A 21727-nucleotide genomic window follows, 5' to 3' on the forward strand; every position below is an offset into this window, starting at 1 on the left:
AAAATATATCGTGCTCACATCGCAGAGAATAAGCACGTCTACAAAGTGTCGCCATTAATCCAAGTATTGCAAGCGACAGGTAAAATGTGGTGCCGGTTGCGATGGAAAGCAGGAGTTTAACCTTCCACTGCCGTAGTGTTCTGCGTCTTCCTAAAGCTTCAGTACTATTAAAATATTCAGTCTTCATGTGGTAATCTTAAATACAGCGGAGGGGCTCCCCATCTTGTTTCAATAAGTGGATTTATTGTTACAGCTACGCTGTTAGCCTTTCAGTGGTCGGCCTTTTTCATGTCCGCATCCGTTAGCAAAAATGTGGGCCGGTCATGGCGGCAGAGGAAGGCAGGAGCAGTGGCTGGTGCCCCGTAAGGCAGATGCTTCAAGCACTCAGCAGAGTGAAGCGAAAAGTGCTTACATTCTTTGGAATCACGCAAACAACATACAGAACAGCATCCATTTCGATAAAGAGAAAGCGCAAAATAAGCAGCGCGGCGTCGGCAGCTTGCGACGTGAGGGTGGGGGGGGGGGACGTCAGTAGCCTTTCGTATATAAAGGAACCAACCTAGCAAATGATTTAATTGTTGCGGTTGCACCTCTATGGGCACGCAACGTATAGTTAGGACTCCCGGGGAGCAGCGTGAATGCTCGGAGGGGCAATTGGAAAAAGAAACGGCAATACGACCACAGGCGGCGTGCTGCCAAAATTACAATTACCCCCATTACTACCACTAGCATTAATCACCATTAATACTAATATTCTAAAGCAATAAAGCATTGCGTATCCCACTCAGCAGTTGCAGTGGTGGTTTTCAACAGCTTCGCAGGACAACCACTTTCGCAGGAATGGAATGGCGAGTGAATATTTGTCCTCCTACTCCTCAGTGATGCCGACGGAAGGAGAAACACCTATAAGTGACAGGATTTTTTTCTTTAAGAAAAAAATAATGTTAATGACATAACGAAAAAAAAAAAACTGGCAGAACAAAACCCACCCTGAGGGTAAACAGCGCGTGTAGCAACACACATCACTTGACTCGACTCGAAGACGTCTCCCGACAGTGACGGGCAATTCTTCTAGCTGCATTGCGTCACTGAACTCCAGACGTCATTTGCGAGGAAGCGCCAAGTATATATGTTCGCGCACAGTCCACGCAGTTGCCCGGTTAATTCAGACAGAATGAGTTGCCTGCGAAACGAGACACGTGGGCACTTGAGATGGTTCGTGGAATTCGTGTTCCTGGTTATCCTGTTACATGATGTTTCCAACACACGACGACGTCGCGGGACAACCGCCTCCGCAACCCGCCACCGCGCCGGCAACAACGGATGGCGACGCGGAGCCGCGGAATGCTGTGGCACCGTGCCACCCGCGGTGTCGGGCGCCCGTTCGCGTTGTGGAACTAATCGCGGAGACCAATCTGCTCATTTTCCTCAAACTATACGGCACGCTCGGTGGGGGCAATCGTGCTGTCTGCGAGCTCAGACAGCATCCTCGCGAGCTACTGCAAGCAAAGAGACAACGGGAGACAGCCGTCGAGAAAAACGAGACACTGCCGTTCTTGTGCGATAACAGTAGACGTTCACTGCAGCCGTCATTAGGGCTTGTTTTGATTTGTTTCTATTTCGTTCTCTTTCGTGAGCTATTCGCGTCCTCACCCTAGCGTGCCCGTCTGCGAGTCGTCTGTCAGCGTCAGGCACCGCAATTAGTTACTGCCACCGCGTAATCCGACGCTTTCCCAACCACTTGATGGTTTGGCCTCAATGATGCCGTGTATACTGAGCAGAGTATACAGTTGGGACGCATCGTTGCACACACGCCATCCTGACGAGCTCGTTACTGTTGAATGGGACTTCGTCGACGTTGCGAAGGCGGCACGATGCATTCGCGTTTATGTGTAGTCATATTGTACAATCCGCCACGAGCTCGTTCGAACAAGGTCGGCCGCATCTGGTCGCGCTTGAATATAGACAAATGGGCTAATCTTTTTTTTTTTTCACGTGGGCGAATGCTTCAGCCTCGTCCGGAAAGCAACTGGGAGCGATTAGCTTTTCGGGTTGGCCAAACTGGCGATGCTGTGCGCTGCCCGTCCTGCCCCGCGAAGGCGTCGCGTCGCACTGCCGCCGCGCCCACGGCACGCCCGGCTGTTCGGCCCACGGGAGCACACTTTGACCAGCGAGGGGCGCCCAAGGCGACCCATTAGTCGCGCTGGCCGATACCTCTGACGACGGTGCGGCCGAACACTCGTCGCGGGCCAAAACAACGCTAGGAGTGCAGGGAGGCCCAGGAATAATAGCGGCGCTGGAAAAGGTCTGGTCCTCCAGCTACGCGATCACAACAAGTGAACATAGAGCAGATATTATAGGGCACACTTCAAAAAGGGATCTCGGAAAAAACAAGCGAATAGAAAAAAACTCGTGTTCTTTAAATTATTGCGAAGCTGTGGGCAACGACGACACTTGAAGCCTTGGACGGTTTTCCCTGCAGCCCTCAGTGGGCCGTACTTCCCTACTCGAACACCAGTAAAAGGAGGCACAGCCGGCACGCTCTGACAGCGCAACATATTGAACGCAATTACAAGTCGTCTCTGCTAAGGCTAACGGCACAAATTAAGTAAGCAATGCCAAGCGTCATATTTTCCTGGGCACATCTATGGATCCACACATTCGAATGCAAGTGGTATACGGTGCATATTTGGGCTTTCCTTTTTTCTTCGTGTATCATTTATGCTATGCAATGCATCTCATTGTTTTTTTTACCATTTTCACCATTTCGCCACCGACAAGTACTCCGCATTTACTCGCGGATATGAAAGCTCTCATCGTCAATGAGGCTATCGCCTGTAAAAAGCGCGTAACTGAAATCTAAGAACGATCAGGGCACCTTATGCCACTAAAAACATAATAATTGTTCGTACACTGACTTAGGCTAGCAAGATGACATTGTCAATGCATGTCACATTCAACAGTCTAGTTTCGTGATAAACTGGCAAGTTTTGTACTCGAAGAAACATTTTTTGTGGAGCAATACGATCCATGGAATATCAGTACTGCTACCAAACGAGCGACGCATTTCCCGCCTAATCACGGCTCAGACGGCACACAGCATGGTACCGTGAACAACGGGTGTACTAGCAACTTATTCTGCGAGAGAAACTGTCTGTCCTATTTCGAGATTTTCGAGAGTTCGTGTGTTCAAAAATGGAGTACGTTCCCTCTGATTGGGCACTAGCACAGTAGATGTACTTCATCGTGGAGTTCAGGGCCTCTTGAATATGAATTACGATTATGAAACAAAAGGTTTCCAGCGCTCTGTTGTTTTCAGGGCGTATATTGTAATCGTGCAGCGCCCCCAGACGACATTCGATCGAGTATAACGTGCCGCAGCTCGACACCACAACGTATACAGTCCGCAGGACCTCAGCTCACGCGTAGTCCTCCCTGGTCTTTTTCATCTTCATTCAGCTCATTTTTCTATTTTTGCTTCATAACTACTCCCGTCATCATTTTAGCGGCTGTTTAACATTCGATGTGCGCTGATCTCAGCCTACGCACTTTGTTGGAATGACGACGCGCAATTTTTCCCCTACACGTGCATCTTGGTTCTCGGCGCGAAGTGAAATGAGTGCGGTAGGCCCCGTCATTCAAGGAGGTGATCGTTCTGCTAAGATTGCTGAAGACATTCTGGGCTGCGTAATACTCAGTATGCTAGAAGGTGCCGTTGTGTCGCGAACGAAGCACAAACGTTATCATATACTGCCCTCTCAGCGCGCGATTGCTACTCTGTGCGCATGTCACCGTTGCGCAATGAGTCTAGAACGTGCCTGGCGCGACAAGCAGAGGTTTGGTTTGCGAATCCCGTACTCGAGTACACTTCGCTCCTCGCCAGCCTCGCTGCTGTAGAATCGGCGGCTGGAGCGAAGAGAGGCTCGTGCGATTCTCGGTGGTTTTCCCAAACGACGCGTATATGTATAGGCAGTAGACGGCGCTTCGTCCACGCTGCTCAGACCTCCATGACAGTGCATTGTTGTTTACTCACGTAAGGTCCTGTCACATCCAGAGAGAGGGAGAGACAGAGAGAGAGAGGGAGAGAGAGAGAGAGAGAGAGCGAGAGAGAAAGGAAGAGGAAAGGCAGGGAGGTTAACCAGATATTAGTGTCCGCTTTGCTGCCCTATACTGGGATTGGGAGATAGGGACTAGAAGGAGCACAGAAAGGAAAGAGTAGAAAAACAAAAAAAAGTCAACACACAGAGACGTCCACACAAAGGGCGTTCCAGTTACTGTCATGTCTACATGCTGCTTCCGCCTATAAAGTGGTGTTCCTAGATGTGACCCTCGACATGTTTGCTTTTGACGGTGAAATAACGGCTAGCAGCCCCACGCATCGTCGCAGGCTTCTCAAACGGCAACGGGCACACATGTACCGGTGCCTGAATGCTATTCGCTCAGAATTATTTCTCTGATGACACACGGTCAGCGACAGAACGGCTTTGCGCCAAAGCACTAATCGCACTGGCCACCGCACTGCTAATTACCCTGCTCATTTAACACGTGCTAATTGAGCAGAGTCGTTTTGATGTTCGAAACGGAAAGCGTCCGCGCGGAACAACCCACGTACAATAAAATGTATGAATAGGTTCAAGAAGTTGGACCACTTTTGACGCCGAGTTCTGTTTCTATGCATGAATGAACGGCACTGGATGGGTATGATCAAACGACACCTCTTTATCTATACCCAAACTCGTACTTTGTTTTTTTCTAAGACAGAGACAGACAGACAGACAGACAGACACAAAGAAAGAAGGAAAGAAAGAAGCAGCAGAATAAGCTAGCCATTCGGACACGCAGCTCGGCCCAATCTGAAATTTAACACTCGAAAGGTCGTGTGCTTGAGCAGCACTTTATACTAAAACAGGAGCGAAAAATGGGCCGCGTATAACACAGTGAGTCATTTTGCTTGTTTATCTATCTTTGATATCATTCTCCTATCGCGAACGGCCGATCTTGGTGATCTTGCACGCGGACCACCGCTCGGATCATTGGCAAAGCGCGCAAAGAAATGGGAATCGAGTTGTTACATTATCCCGGTCTTGGTCTCCGTAGAAAAATTTAACAAGTTATTTTTAAGCTTGTTCAATCACGTTGTCATCTTCTAACTTTTATTGCCTAAACCACCCCGGGTGTTTATCCATCGCTCGGTTTCATGCTGAGCAAGATGAGCAGATCCTGGAGATGGTTTAATCAAAACTGAGTCGATCCCCGAGACTGTGCAATAAAGGTGGTGACTTGGTGGGCCGATCCTTACACTAGTGCACGGTATGTGTCCACACAAAGTTTTTGATGTGGTTTGTATATAACTGGAGTCGATCCTGCAAACTGTGCAAGCCTCATAATCATGATAATGATATCGCGTTACAGTCGCTTACGTGTATCACGTGGGCGTAGCTTCCTGGCTCATCCTCCGGGTTTGGCACCGGTGTTTGGCCGAACAGAAAAAGTGGGGGGTCACCCACACAGCTGTGGTGCGGAGAGGAAAGACACGAACAACATGTACAGGACGAATTACTTCTGTCTCGCCGGATAGACTAAGCGGGAGCTCTCCGCGGTCGCGTTGGTCGTGTGGTTGGCTTGATGATTCATCACGTATTCGTCAGAGGTTTTGAAGTGTTAAATGTGCACCGCTATATTTAATACTTCTCTATACATACACCTCTTTTCACATTGCTTCCTTCAGCACTCGCAAAAGGTCGCATTTGTCTGCAAGTAATCGGCGCATCCACGTGGCATACCTTGGCGCCATGAGAACTTGTGTTTGCATTTTAGCAAAAAATGAAAACAACTGACGAAGTTGTAAACAAATGCAATTGCACACATCATGTGTCTCTTTGCACAGTACTTAATTGAACCGATTAAGAAACTTTCATTTAACGCAGATTCCAACAAGCGCGTTGGAACTCCCGCAATGTCCTTTTTCTTCTTTTTTTTACCGTACTGGCGGGGAGAGGATTCTTGCAACCGAAAATAGCCGGCGTCGATTGTTAGCGCAAAACTCGGCGTACGTGCCGCCGAGAGCACTGGCTTTCGTGTTTGCCCGTGGACTGACTAACGCACCTTCCCGCCTTGTAGACGAGCGCTCTTGAGACAGACCACTTCCGACGGCGCGTCGGATTACCCACGAGCCGTTGTTTGAACAGTGCGCGTGCCCAGCGGCACCCCGTCTGCAGCGGCTTGCGCAAAGAAGGATGCACGTTCATTCTCTCGCGAGCAGCGCGGTGGCCCACGCGCAGTTTGCGGCGCCTGCTTCTGCGGGGGAGACCCTTCTCGTATCGTCGCGTCGCCAAGCCCGCTCGTTGCGCTATTAAGGGTATTGCGAGAGTACCGAGAAAAAAGGACTTCCCGGCAACGTTCGGTCTTTCTTGACAGCGTGCTATTGAAACGGACGGTTTTATAATACTGGCCGCGTAGCTGAAATCTCTAGCATTGTGAAGGCAACGAAATTGAGTTTTTCGCGCCACACCCAGCCGCTAAAGTGCACGGTTCTATGTTAGAGATTCGAGCCAGCGGTGCCGAGACCAGCCAAAAGGAAAGGAGAAACGCTTAGCGACAGCGCAACCTCAGTTCATTATCCTTTACAAGCCGAGTAATCTAGGCTCCAGAAAATGTCGTTCCTGTTGTGTCGTATACCTGCATAAGCCGGCCGGATCTAGTAGCAACGTCGCGCCTACCCAAACACCTGGCAAGCTTCGAGGCACACACGCAATTGCATCTTGAAGCGTCGCTTACACTTTCGGACCCAGCATATTCATTTCGACCTCACATCTAATGAATCTAAGGCAAAGAAAGGGGGACGTGAAGGCCCGCTGCAATTTTACCGCGAAAGAAAAGAAAGCACGAATAAAGAAGACAAGAGACACTCGAATCTACAGATTATGTATTTATGCAATTATACACAGAACATACACTGCACTATATACTATCACCGTCAAAATGAAACGTGAACACAAAATAATTACATTCTCGAGTATTACGGGCCCGAACCCTCCTATGATCATTGAAATTCTGGTATTTTACGCGCCAAAACCCCGATTTGATTATAAGGCACGCCGTTATGGGGGGAGGAGGGGGGAGCATTCCAGATTAATTTTGACCACCTGCGGTTCTTTAACGTGTACCCAATGCACGGTGTACGGGCGTTATTACATTTCACCCCCATCGAAATGCGCCCGTCGCGGCCGGAATTTGATCCCGCGACCTCGTGCTTAGCAGCGCAATGCCATAGCCTCTAAGCAACCAAGGCGGGTCGTATCATTATCAGGCACGCCGTAGTGGGGGACTCCGGATTAATTTTGACCACGTGGGCTTCTTAAATGTGCGCCTAAATCAAAGTACAGGAGCGTTCTCGCATTTCGGCCGCATAGAAATGCGACAGCTGCGGCCGGAATGAAACGCACAACTAAGCAGCGCCACGCCCACTAAGCTACAGCGGTGGGTGGAGGATAAAACGCGTGCAGTGGCGCGCATAGTCAGAGCACAACTGAAGGTACGCGGTGCATGCTGTCTGCAAGTCTTCACCACAGGCAGGCGCGCACATCTGGCTTGGCTGCAGGGGTGCTCGAATGCTCGCGATAGGTTTGCTTCTGTTTTATCTTATTTTCTTTGATTTCAAAGCAAGAAAACGAAAAGAAAACGGAAGTAATATTGGCGAGCATCCTGGCGTAGTGCGGTCAAACCAGATGTGTGCGCTCTCGTGATGGTTGGACGACGGCACCCACTGTGTACCTCCAGTTATGCTTTGACCATGCGCGGCACTGTTCGCGTTTCATATAGAGAAAACAGGCAATGATATGTTTTTGGATAATTTTGTAGTGGTCTCCATGAAACTCGAATTCTTTACTGTGCGCGAAAGGAATAAAAAAACCAAGATAGCTTGAGTGTCTGTCAGTGTGGCCTGGATGTAATTTCTAAATTAGAAGCAACGTCGCCAGTGAATGTTGGATCCTTGTAGAAGACTGGGCATGTTCGCTAGTGGTGAGACATATGCGCGGACCGATTGCGATCACGTAAAAACGTAATGCGACGACCACGATATAAAGTGACCACCATCAGATGCTTCCTGCTCTGCATATCGTCAGGACATAAACGAAGAAGTCCGCGGCGCTTGTAATTACGGTTTGAAAATTTGAACATGTTATCCCACCCTAAATCAATGGCTGATTGCATTCACCAGCAACTGCGTTAATCATTCATGGTAAAAAAAAAAACACGAAAGCGTGCACTCTTCTCTGCTGTGACGAATAAGCTCGTAGTAATTGGCCTTTATCGCCTCGGAGCACGCAATACCACTATCCGCGCGTGTTGGGAATAATTACAAGGTGCGCAGCGGAGCGTTGCTAGGCTCGATGCCGTCCTCCCTGCGGCTGGCCAGGCATATGGAGGCTAGTGACTTTGCAACGTGCGAAGAGCGCCCAAAGGCAGTCTGGCACCCGCTGCCGGCACGCGGTGGTGCCTCGCTAATTTATGCGAGAGGGTATAATTGACCTTTTCCGTCTCTAGGCCACGCTCGGCAAACAAGGCGATTGTTTGTGCGCGCGGTGACCATGACCCCTGCGAAGGGCGCACACGTGTTTCACTGTGCATAGGCACCGGGCTTTATAGGTTTTCTTGTGGCCACCCACAACTTCCGTGAGTCTTTTTTTTTTGCCGTTGTAAACAACGTTTCGATTAATTTTTCGTTGCTACAAAAGGTGACTACTAAGCAATCCCCAATCTAAAGAAATTTGTGGAACGCGCTAAGAACTGTATATCATATTGACCGCAAATAAAGACGGGGAAAGCGGAAGAGAAGACAAAGACAACACCGCCCTTGTGGTTTTTGTGTTCTCTTCCGCTGACCCCGTCTTTATTTGCGGTCAATATGATATGCAGTAAACACCAACTAGGCCAAGTTCTTCTGGCGCTAAGAACTATATAGTTGCAGCTGGCAGAAAATAAACAGGGGGTATGCGAATGTGCGAAGCTTTCGAATAACAAATCGAACAGTCTTTAATTCGATTCGTTCATCGAATCTAATAGTCAATATTTGTAAATGAGAATATTTTTCGTATACAGTTCGAATATTTGTGAACGCCAGCTGAGCCCAAATAAACATAAAATTGGAGCAAAAGTAGGGTAAGTTTTCAACCCTGCGAGCTTAATATAGACATAAAACAGGATAGCTTGCGATAGCTTGTATAGCTTGGATAGTGGAGGCACCTTCTTCCAATCACTAGGCAGTTTTGCAGTTAACAGTGAACATCAAAACAGTACAATGACAAAATTAGTGACAATTTCTGCATAGTGGCGAACAAATGCATTAGGTGTGTTGTCTGCATGGACCACAAGATGATTTTGTTTCTAAGTTCAAAATCATTGAAGCTACACCAGAGTATGATATGATGTCAACGTCAGTGGGTTGAAACACTCTCTGAAGTGTAATAAAATTTGTCTTAGCAATGACGCCATGAAAAAAGTAGTTAAAGTGCTTCTCCATGACTTTTACATCTGTAACTGTTTTTCCATTAACTAAGGTCTGTGATACCTGCCTCTTGGAGGCGCTTAGGAAGTTCCAGAACTTAATAGGATCGTTCTTTAAAAAAAAGTTTGGTAGGGTTAAGTAGAATTCCTTTGATTCGTATAAGGCGCGTACGAAATTTATTTTAAGCTCATGAATAACAACAGATCGTGAATTACTCTTTTTCAACCGTTTTGATTTGCGTTTTAAATGGATAATCTTACGCGTAATGCAAGGTGTGCTTTTAGAAATCTTTTTTACATTGGGTCGTTACGAAAGTGTTTATGCAGTGATCACACATTTCAGTAAATCGGTTCCGATTCTTCTGGCGCTATTCGATTCGTATTCGATTCAGTATCAAAAGTCACTACTCGCACACCCCTAAAAGTATACAATCCTGCATATATAGTTGGCAAGAATGTTCAACGTTCTCTAAGCATTTGAAATGTCGGCTCGGGAAAAGTTGCTCTTGTACTCAGCATGTGGAGATAAATGTCGGCTTATTTCCGGAGCTAGAAAACCTTCCAGCGCCTTCGCGGCATTTTGGTAGTTAGAGCGAGAGGAATTGATTTACAGAAAAGGCAGAGAGGTTGGCCCGCGGAATAACTTGCCCAGGCTGCTACTCCGCACTGGGGCCAAAGGGACGGCGAAAAAAAGGAATGATGAATGATGATGATAAGAGAGGGACGTGTGTATATGCAAGTTCACTACGCTGCGACATCTCTAAAGCCGTGCGTCTAGCCCACTGGTATATATATATATATATATATATATATATATGATCATGGCTTGTAATCACAGCTGCGCTGCTTGCGTCAGGCGAAGCACCCAAAAGAAACTCTATCGGATAGCGGTCTCTTATAGACATATGCGATCGAACAGACCTGAAGCTTCTGTTGTTCTCGCGAGTACGCAGGACAAATACAAAACAGGCGTGTAAGCGTTTCTGGCACCCGACAGTGTTCGCGTTTTTGGAGCAAGATCTCAATCGCAGGTCTTACTTGCTTGTCCTGTTGTTAGGTGGCCTGCTGCCGATTAATTGACGTGGTTTACCGTCCGAAACATACAAAGGGTCTATGAGACACACCTTAGAGGAGAACTCCGGGTGACATCCGGTTGACCACCTCAGGTTCTAATTTAACGTGTACCCAATGTTCGGTACACCAGCGTTTTCCCCCATTGGAAAGCGTTCGTTGCAGCTGGGAATTGAACGTACAAGCTCGTGCTAAGCAGCAGCATGTCATAGCCACCGAGTCTCAGCAGTAGATGACCCGCCGGTGTCTGTGACTGTAACGTACAGAGTGTTGGATGGAGAGATGTTAATTGTTCAGGGGAGACACACCGATCTGACAGGGGTGGCCGCATCCTTTCAGCTGGGCGAACGTATAATGCATGGGCGAGCTTTCTCTGGGGACGCGAAATGCGAAGCGGAGCTTTAGGTTGAAGTACCGTGCGGCATATATGGAGCAATTAGGGCTCTTCTGTAACCTCGTTGTTTTTTTTACTATCACCATGGTTGCTCTCTGAGATGGATGATATTATGCGTCAGATACAATGCGGTTTCATCTCTTCAACGAAGCGGCAAATCATTTGGTGCGTGTAGCGAGACTTCAATACTTCCTTTACACATTATCCGACCTGAAGAAGCAAATGAGGCGTCGACAACGTTTTGGTGACTCCAGGAAGAGAAATTTTACTCACCATGGCGCCATTCGCTGCAAAACAAAGCGGAGACATGCTCTAAAGCGCTATAACATCGTTAAACATCACGTTAGTAGGGCAGGTATGAAGCTGACAAGCCGTGGTATAGCTTAGTGGCTACGGCGTTGCGCTACTGATCTCGAGGTCGCGTGCTAGAACTCGGCCGCGGCCTCGTGTATTGACACTTAGATGCACGTTAACGAAGCCCAGGTGGTCAAAATTAATCTAGCCCCCCCCCCTCCCCCTCCTGAGATACGGTGTGCCTCATAATTAGATCAAAGCTTTGGGCACGTAAAACCCGAGAATTTAATTTTTATTTAACATGTATGAAACTGGAATACGTTTTTCGTGCACCGCGTATGTAACTTTATTAGTGCCGCGGTAATTTAGAAGACGACCTCTTGAAAACCGCTTGAACAGGCATAAACAGATCAACTTCCTCTACCATACTTTGTTCTTACGGAGCCACGCTTCGGGTTATGATGGTGCTGCTGCAAGCTGGGCTTTGCCCACGGCGCCTTACCAGCTGTAGCACCGCTGGCGACCGGGTTTGCGTGCAAGAGCCTTGACAAAGGCCGGCAAATTGAGACACATTATTAGAGGGGCGCCGCGCGCCGATATACCCCATTACGAGACGAGTGCGGGAGCGGACAAGCCTTATCAGAGTATCTAGGCCACGAAGCGGTGTGCCGTGATGAGCACGTGGCAATGCGGCGCATGAGAAACACGCCGCGTTCGCTCAAAATAAACCGCCCCCTCCAGCAGCAGCAGCCACCCGTGCATGCGGCTGAGAAGCCCTATGGGAGGGCCTCTTTTTATAAACATGGTTACTGGTCCCCTTGCGAGGTTAGGCGCCATGCGCACGTCTCCTACGTAGCGAGTTATCACTTGGCACGTCGAACTAAAACAGCACGCTACACGAGACTGTTGCAAAAAAAAAAAAAAGAAATTTGTGGAAGTTGTATTCGTGAATACGGCCTTGCAACTCGGTCCATCCCCGGTACGACAGTATCCCTTCCGCCAACTCCATTTCCTTTTTATTTCTTTTTCCCCCCATTTTTTTTTTGTATTAGAGGTAAAAAACGTTCGACATGTTTTATTTGCTTCTTTCCAAGCCTCAGTGGGGAAAAACGGAAGATGAGAAGAAAAACATCTTTTCAAGAATGTCACACTTCCACAGGAAGTGAAACTCAACCACAGCATCTGTTGAATTGCAACAGGTATTGGCAAATCAATGAATGAATTCTGGCGTTTTTACGTGCCAATACCACGATTTGATTATGAAGCACGTCGTAGTGGGGACTCCGACTTAATTTTGACCACCAGGGGATCTTTAAGCGTGCCCTCAACGCATGGGAAACGGGCCTTTTAGGCATTTCGCCGGAATTTGACTCCACGGCTTCGTGCTTAGCAGCGCAACACCCTAGCCGCTGAGTCACCGCGGCGGACCAGATATTCGTGCTGAGACCTGTCGGTGATAAAAGCACGTTACGGATTCCAGAGTTGAAAACTCCCTGACAGTCTAAATAAAAGAAGTGGGATAACACACTGCCAGTCACTTGAGACCTCCGGTTGGAGAGGGGATTATGATTAAGCCCTTCTACAAATAGATGAAATTTCAACCTTGCTGTACAGAGACGACATAGGATTGTAAGAGACTTTGTGTATTGAGGGCAAGGTTGCCTAACCACTAGTAATTACAAGACGGCCAATGGCAGCTACGTGGCGGCTACACGCGTGGTTCGTCATACTTAAACGTATTGTCAATAGGCTGTATGCCTTGAAAGAGCAATTTGTTTCAATCAACGATTAAGGTCGTTAGGAGTGTCAGCTGCCGAATAGGGCTAAAACGCCGGATGCAATTGTGAAACAGTTTATTCTGCTCATCTGACCCCCTTCTGCCAACCAAATTAGGCACAGCAGCATCCTCAAGTACCCCTTTGAGCACAATTAACAACACTTTCATACGCCTTGCTTATGGAGTGAAAACAAGTCGCAAATTGCAGTGGAGACGCGCATGTGCAAAAGGATTCGTTCCGCATGGGTGCAGATGCACTCGAAAGAACCGTCGCACGTGCGACTGACGCAAATAAACAAAAGATAGTGAAAAAGATAACGAAATGACAGAAGGAAGGCACAGCTGACAAGAGCCCATAGGAGTGCTTGCTATACATACACTCGAAAAACTAAGCATTTAAACGAGGCGCATAACCATATATGTGCGAAATATAACTGCAGCGGCATGACCGAGATGGGGAAATTGTAGCCGCTCAGCCCTACGTTTGCTGCGACGTGGCCCTGCCTCGTGGATGCACAGTTAAACAGGACTGTCAGCGTTCTTCATAAAGCTAAAATGTAGAAAAGAGCATGCCTTGGTCTCGCCTATACTTTGAGGAAACTAGGAACCACGACGGCTAACAAGCCAATGAGCCCCAACATGTCGCTTGCAAAAGATAGGCGGGCACAACTTCCCGCAAAGGACTAAACGGCTTTCATTAAAACCATCCACGAAGACATGAACGACCAAGGATTCTTTAAGGGCCATCCCCGCATGTGTCTCATGCTTAAGGCAACTGGAGCTTTTTTTTTTTTTTTTTAATAGTGACGTTACAAACCAAACCAAATCAAATCCAAACATCAAGCTCACAGGCAGTGCGATAGAGCTCCCTGGGTCGCACCATCTCGTAGTTAACCTGGTAGCGATGGAAAGCACTTCACTGGAAGAACAGAGCTACGATGGTCAGGATCGCCTGGATGTCTACTGCGTGTATATTTCTAGAACATCTCCTGCTGACCAAGAGTGCTGGTCAGCCAAGACGGCGGCCTTTAGCCACCCGGGCTAAGTGAAGCTGCACGGGTCGACGCTGTTTATTTAGGATGTCTAGCCACATGAAGGGCATGAAACATATAATCGTCATGGCGTTCCTAAAATAAACCACTGCGTTGCTTGCCCCTTGCGTTTGGAGCCAGCACGAAGAAAAGGAAACATCGGGGCAAGGCGAAAAGAACTCTGCTGCACAAGGGAGAGAAGAACCCGTAAAAAAAAAAAATATGAGAACAAAGAATAGACTCGTTATTCTTCGTTCCAAAAATTCCTTCCTGCAAATTCCCCGCAAAAGAAGATCACGTTGGAGGCTTTCTTTTTTCCTTCTTGTTCTCCGTCGTCTTCTTTTCCCCCAGCGCATAGACGAGACTTTCAGGTCACGTACCAATAAACGACCTTTGTTTTCCTTGGATGGCTGCCATGTTGCGTAATTTGTGGCAGAGGTTTGACCCCTATGGCCCAGTGCTGTGTTAGCTGCTATACGCGGAGCATCAAGAATGTGCCAACCAGGTATCTGCCAATGAGTCCTAAACGAGCACATCAACAATATACCTGTTTACCCACGCGCTCAGCAGAAAGGTTACCGTGCTGGGGCCGTCAACATATGTGTTTTTACCGCGAGAGATAACAAAGAGGGGGCGTGGGCGTGTGTTCTGTTTCACGTCTGCCGTTCTGCGTTCCTTCGCGACTACCCGCTATTGCTGTCATGCCTGTGCAAACATGCAGTGTAAACTTATTTAGCACTTTTCACTCTAGGCTCAGGAACGATGCTCTGGCTGTCATTGTTTTCTTCCATGTACAAACATCGTTGGTCTTTATTCCTGTCGCTGCATAGGCGGCTGTTATGTAGCCCGCTTTCTCATATGTATTCAGTTAGCTGAAGAAGTAAGGCTAGAAGTGCGTAAATAAATAATCAATAACTTTTAGATCAATTTTCAACGTGCAGAAATAGTAGGCACCTCTTACGCATAAAAAGCTATAAGCTACCCCCTCTTCAAAAAAAAAAAAGAAACTTTTGTGCGCGTTTAGAGATCGAGGGCGGACTTCAATGCCCACGTGCCTCGCTCATATGCCAGGCTCTTTTAACCGAGACAGACTAGCATCATATGGCATCAAGAGTGCATTGCAGACGCTCCGCAATGGACGCTTTGGTTCAACCAAGTATACAACTGCCTGAATTGATTGCACATTCGAAAGCTTATGTTTACTTGCAATAGCAAGTCACCTGCATGAAGTCATAAACAGCCAATATCCAACACCCACCACGGTGGCGTTCTCTTGGCTAAGGCGTTCTGTTGTTCAAGATGCGGTTGCGCGTTTTACTTCCGGCGGCTGTTGCCGTAATCCGTTGCACGCAGAGAGCATAAGTGCTTATGTACTTACATTAGGGCGCATGTTAAAGAACCCCGTGCTGTCAGTACAAAGCCGGAGCATTTGGTAAAGCCAACTGTAGCGTCCCTCATTGTCCAAGTTGACGCTCTAGAACGATAAATCGCAATAATTATTAGCCGGCTACTCGCATCCATTGCGCAAAAGGCTGACACGCGCAGCTCGAGCATTTATTCACAAGGCGGGACAGTTGCATAAGACTTACTCGTTAAGTAGCGAACACATGCAAGTTGCCGCCGGTAGCTTCAACAGGACTCAGCTGCCCTGTTAGTGAAGCATACCGGATGTGCAGAGGGCGCCCAATGAGATGTCTCGTGCGCGGTGGTTGCACTCTAAGGGCTGGTCGGGCAACGCGCTAAAGGGGGTGTCTGCGAATACTGGAGTTACCTTCGCTGAAAGCAAGCCTTAGAGGGGTCCTGCAGTCACTGTAGGATTTCCCCTGTGCAGCAGCCATCCTCGCTTTGCTCACAAGGACACAGTTTTGCCCTTTTTTCGATTACATCTTTCCTTTAGCAGAGGCAGTGTACCGCCAACATGTATATTAAAGCTTTTCCACCTACAAGTTAGCGAGCTCGGCACTGACGTGTTTATTGCCCTCTTTCTTGCAGCAAACAGAACACCATGTCTGGCCACGGAAGGCGCCACCTGAACGATCCAAACTCGGATGCCTACAGGGCGCACATGGCGGCTGTCCTGGAGCGCATGCGCAGGGAATACGAGCGGAAACAGCGAGAAGAGGCAGCGCGCCGAGGAAAGCACCGAGGTGACTGCGAATGCTTGAGGGGCCGTGCGATCCGCATTCGTATTTTTGTATAAGTTGTCGCAAAGCTGTTTTGACCAGCCCAGAAGCCGGCGATTTGTGCCAACGCCTGTGCGGAAGTTCCTTGCCACTACAACGCCAACACTTTATCGTCGTTCAAGGGTGCTCCGTTCGACTTATTCGCACTGCATATCGCAATGCGTTCACACACTTCAGGAGAGAACGAAGCCGCCGGCGCCATACGTTATCGCTGCTACCGACACAGGCTCGCGCGCGCTCGTATCTCATGTGTAGAGGCGTCTTTTAGCTGGCATGAACAAGTATTGTACAGTATCACGTTTCATACAACTACTAGAGGGAACTGTAGCGCTAGTGTCTACGAGAGCTTCAAGTAGGACAGCAGCATAAGAATGATGGGTAGTACATGGACTTTCCTAAACTTTGTTCTTCTGGCTTTAAATGGCTTCGTGACTTTGCAATGTGATCAGTTTCAAGAAACATGCTGATTTATGAATAATTAAATAAACATGATCACAATTGTCCGAAGGCTGGATTCGAACTCAGGACCTCTAGCACAGAAGCTCGATATTGAAACTATTACGCCACGGACGCATGGACAAGCGGAACCACTGCAACCAGCAGAGATTATTCGTGCTTGCAGAGACCTATTGCCTTCTGCATAAAAAAGCTGAACAATTAAGTCTTAATAAATAAATTAATTAAACTTCATTTGCCGAAGAAGTCAGAGTCGATATGGTCGGGGCCCTTAGTCCAGGGCTCCGCTGCCCTTTGCTGCCCGCTGGACAAGTTGGATGAGGGCTAGTTGCTCTCCTGGATCCGAGCTGGCGAGTAGTACCTCCCACTCTCTTTATTAAGGGTGTATATGCGTAGGGGCTTGCCTACCTCGACGGGTTTCTCGGGACAGTCCCATGAGATGTGAAACAGAGTTGGTTTTCCAACTCACCAAAGGCACTCGGCCTTGCAAGTTTCGGAAAACATTTTGTTCACTCAGTTAAGATGAGGGAATACGTTCGTTAGTATTTTACGGAGATCGGTGGCTTCCATATTGTTGAGTGATTTGTGAGGTGAACCGAATGCCTGTCCGTCGAGTCTCTGACACGTGAGGATGTCTCTGCTAGAAGTGGGGATATAAGTGTGTGAAAGTGCGATCACCTGCCCCGCTCGGTCGGAAGGTTCTCGTGCTAGGGCGTTAGCCTGCAAGTTAGGTACAAAAAGCCTTTGAAATTCAATGATTTCTTTTGCTTTATTTTTTTCTTTAAACCTCTTGCTGCATGTCGATGTGAGCGGATGCACAGAAAGGAGTATTTTACAACACATGTTGGTACGAAAGCGTGACGAGTGTGCTATTCTCGATTACATTCTCACAATATCGAATTCTGGAAAATTTACGTTGAGCTTGTGGTTATTGTTTTTTACATGTGCGAAATATGCTACAATGACACCTTTCAAGTGTGAAAAGGATAAAGGTTGATTAATACGTAACAGCTACGAATGTGCTTTCTGAGCTTGTGCTGAAATATGGTCTTGCTGTTTACCAGGAATGATTTTAACACTACTTCCTGTGGTGACCCGCAAAAAGTAGTATAACGTCCCATGCAAAGCGCCTGGCGGGCTCACCAAGTTCCCTTGCACGAATGATTCAAATACATACATGTATAAACATCCAGTGTATTGCCATACACACGTGAGTAAAAGAAAAAAAAATAAAGGATGTCATGCGTTCCCAACACTTCAACGTGAAAAACAGTGCGATTAAAGTGAAAGTGTAGCTAAGTGTAACCAGCAAAGAAGCACCGTCGAATTTTTAACGTTTCAATGGTTTGATGAGTACTGACATAGGAGTCGAGCGCTAAGTTAAAAATGCGCTCCAATCTTAGCATGAAATTCAACGACGTTGTAGCATAAAGCAACATGTCATTCTTATTTCTGAAGACGGTAAAATAACTAGCACACGCGCCTTTCTGCCGGCTCGACGTGAGATGCAGCAAGACAACCTACGCAGGAATGCGACACGGGTTTTGCAACATCGATAGCGAATAAACGCGTTCTCAATTAGCTTGAAACATTCGTTAACTCGGAACTAAACAAGGGTACGCGACCTTTGTGCAGGCGATGCCATAAAGGTGGACGCCGTGGAGGTTTACTCCAAGGACAACGCCAAGCACCACCACACGGAAATGTTCGACTCCCTGGAGCTGAGCGACCCGCCGCTTATCATACGCCGCGGTCAACACTTTTTTCTAGCTCTCCGCTTCAAGCGTGAATACCAGCCGGGAGTCGACGACGTCTCCCTAGACTTCAGCATCGGTAAGAGCTCTCAAACACGTTATGGAGCTGCGCTGCCGGCAGCCATGTTTCATTATTTCCGTCTTCGTTAACTAACTAAACTGAGTGACACTCACTCACTCACTCACTCACTCACTCACTCACTCACTCACTCACTCACCCACTCACTCACTCACTCACTCACTCACTCACTCACTCACTCACTCACTCACTCACTCACTCACTCACTCACTCGCTCGCTCGCTCGCTCGCTCACTCACTCACTCACTCACTCACTCACTCACTCACTCACTCACTCACTCACTCACTCACTCACTCACTCACTCACTCACTCACTCACTCACTCACTCACTCACTCACTCACTCACACTCACTCACTCACTCACTCACTCACTCACTCACTCACTCACTCACTCACTCACTCACTCACTCACTAAATAAATGATATGTCTAGCATGCCCATTCACAAAACTTGTCTTTTCAAGGCAGTCCGCGATTGACCAACGCCGAGATGACCGCCTCATTATAATGCAGATCACTGTCCAGATACAGGGATTAAGGACGGCAACAACCAGCACCGTAGATTCCGCAAGCTCAGAAGGCGTCTTGTTTTTTTTTCTTATTTTTTTGCAAGTTTCTTACACATTGTTTACAAACTAGTGGGAAATGACAGAAATACATTATACACGCCTAGGTGGCACATCATGCATGAGCGGCACCGCTTTTTACGGCCGTAAACCTCCAAATAAGATTCGAAGCTTGAAGTATGGGGGTCTATGGAAAAATGACCAAATTTTGTGGCATTCTTTTTTTCGCGGACAAAAAGAACTTGAGAAGAAGCTACGGTGTAGACTGGAAGGACTCCAATTCGAACTCGTTAAGACAGAACACCTCCAGGGAAAAAAAAATAAGGCCACAATATCGTTGGTTCCAAACGGAGTCTTGTCCCGCATTCGCAAAAGTATTCTTAAGCTGTAGAACTAATCGTGAGAGCAGATATTAACCAATCGTGATGCTGGACATATTATTAACGAAATCGCTTCTCCGCTGTGGAAGGGCTAATCACGATTTTACCACGTTAGACTACGGCTCAGAAGCTTCGGCTGACCTCTCTCCAAAAAAGTCACGAACCCACCTCGACATGCGCTCAACGCAAGTACTCTGATGTCAGTGCCTGGCAAAGGCGGGCAACCTCTAAACCTCACAGAGTGAGGTGAGATCGGCATCTGCTAGATATTCTGTAAGGTCAGGAATTCCGACTTCAACCTGACGTGTGGCTTCGAGATTGGCGTAGAATGCTGGCTGCGGCGGACTTTAGACGTAAAACTCTTTTGTAGCTACTTATGCGCATATCTGTGCCTCTTAAATGAAGTGCCGACGGTATTTAGTAAACTAACTTATGTGACTTCTGACATCTGATTATGATGAATTAGTGTTTTGTGGCGCAAGGACAAAGTATGGCCAATGGGGAACCAGGCTGATTTTTGCCATCTTTATATATGCCTACATGTACGAGCATATTTAGGAAGCTGGAACCTGATATACTGAACAAATTTTTTTTTATGGGAGCACTGTGTTTAATTGGTTGAACAATGGCTTTAAATCATCTGTGTGAGAGGCGTCAAGACATGTTTAGTACCCGATTCTCTTTAGTACCCGATTCTCGTACATTTAGTACATGCTTCTCAAGTTCCGAACTAATAAAATGACGTTGACTTCGATAACTTGACCTCAATGATGGGGTCGCGGTGAGCTCAATGACAACTGCTGAGAGCTGAGCTGATGTTTCTAGAAAGCACCTAGATCTCGTGGGACAAGGTCCAGCGAGATCGTCAACCCTGATTGCAGTTTGAGGTGAAGTCGTTCGCCCACGTGTGGTCCCTGGAAATGTCGCATGGTTGCCGCATAGATTGACACCCGCTAAAAGCAGCGTTCACGCAGTTGGCCATCGCGAGGGCTGCACTCGCCAACCTATTCCCAGTGCGTTGCCGCGAGAGCTTGATGATTTGCGTCCATTTGCCGGCTGGCGGCGGCGCAGGTCCCAATCCCGAGATAAGCAAGGGGACCTTCGTGAGCCTGCGCGTGCCGGACACCAAGGGCGACTTCAGCCGGTCTCCGCAGAGCTGGGACGTGCGCCTGACGCACCGCGACCGCGCCATCATGTCCCTGCAGGTGTTCGTTCCGGCCAACGTGAGCGTGGGCCTGTGGCGACTGGCCGTGCTTAGCCGGTCGCGCGCCGACCCGGAGGCTAGGGACAAGTACCGACATCCGTCCGACATCTACGTGCTGTTCAATCCGTGGTGCAAAGGTACGTCTCCTGCGGCTCTCTTCTACCGAGCCGAAAGAGGCAGATTCAAAATTATTGTAGCATAGACGCCTCTTTCGCGACTGCGTCTTCAGCGATGTCGCGTTATTATTATTATTATTATTATTATTATTATTATTATTATTATTATTATTATTGTTGTTGTTGTTGTTGTTGTTGTTGTCGTCATCGTCCTGTTCTTAGTTATAATGGTGTCTTTTCCACTTTCTGTCATCCTTTCTTCCTTCTACTGTAGCATACATATGTCGTTGGGAGCAAGATTTAATTATATGAACGCCCGAGGCGCGTTTTCGCTGTCGCCGTCAGAGCCGCCGTCGTCGCCTCAGTGCTGTCCTGAGTAAAGCTTAAAGGCGAGGAGAATCATGGCGAGGAGAATCTCCACATGATATGCTGCAGGTGCGAGGGCGAGCCGAAAAGGCGTGTTTAGACTGGTGGCTTGATGCAGGTTGTCTCCCGCGAGCCCAATGTTGCTTTAAGTTCACGTGACCGTGACGAGTTGTGTGCGCGGCTGAGCGCGTGTGGGTGCCCGGGTGACATGTTTGGAGGTCACGTGATATGCGGGTGTCACTGTTGTCGCCTCCGTGCTGTCCCGAGTAAATCATAAGTGTGAGAAGAATTAGCGGCTCCTGTGCCGTGTGTTAGTGGTTACGTGATTTGCTGCGGGTGCGAGGGAGAGCAGAGAGACAGCTGGTGGCTTCACGCGCGTTGCCTTTCGGCGCGCCTAGTGTTAGGAGTCACATCATCTGCTGAGTTTTCTAGACGCGCCACAGCTGAAGGGTTGAAGGAGGTTGCAACGCGGAACAGTCGTTTTGGAGCAAGCATGCGCGCTCTCAGTCGCCGGCGCTCTTCACCACACCATTGTTGTGACAGTGAGTG

The 21727-nt window shown here is 48.0% G+C and overlaps 1 protein-coding gene across 1 annotated transcript in view; it reads left to right on the forward strand.

The window, feature by feature from the left end:
- Positions 1 to 21727, forward strand: part of LOC142579587 (hemocyte protein-glutamine gamma-glutamyltransferase-like) — a 44457-nt gene that overhangs the window by 3588 nt on the left and 19142 nt on the right. The window contains exons 2-4 of the mRNA XM_075689958.1: positions 16067 to 16221; positions 18349 to 18546; positions 20564 to 20833. Coding sequence (XP_075546073.1) covers positions 16080 to 16221; positions 18349 to 18546; positions 20564 to 20833 — 610 coding nt within the window. The 5' untranslated portion in view covers positions 16067 to 16079. The remainder of the gene's footprint in view (positions 1 to 16066; positions 16222 to 18348; positions 18547 to 20563; positions 20834 to 21727) is intronic.

The sequence above is a fragment of the Dermacentor variabilis genome, chromosome 4 (genome assembly GCF_050947875.1).
Source record: "Dermacentor variabilis isolate Ectoservices chromosome 4, ASM5094787v1, whole genome shotgun sequence".
NCBI classification, from domain to species: domain Eukaryota; kingdom Metazoa; phylum Arthropoda; class Arachnida; order Ixodida; family Ixodidae; genus Dermacentor; species Dermacentor variabilis.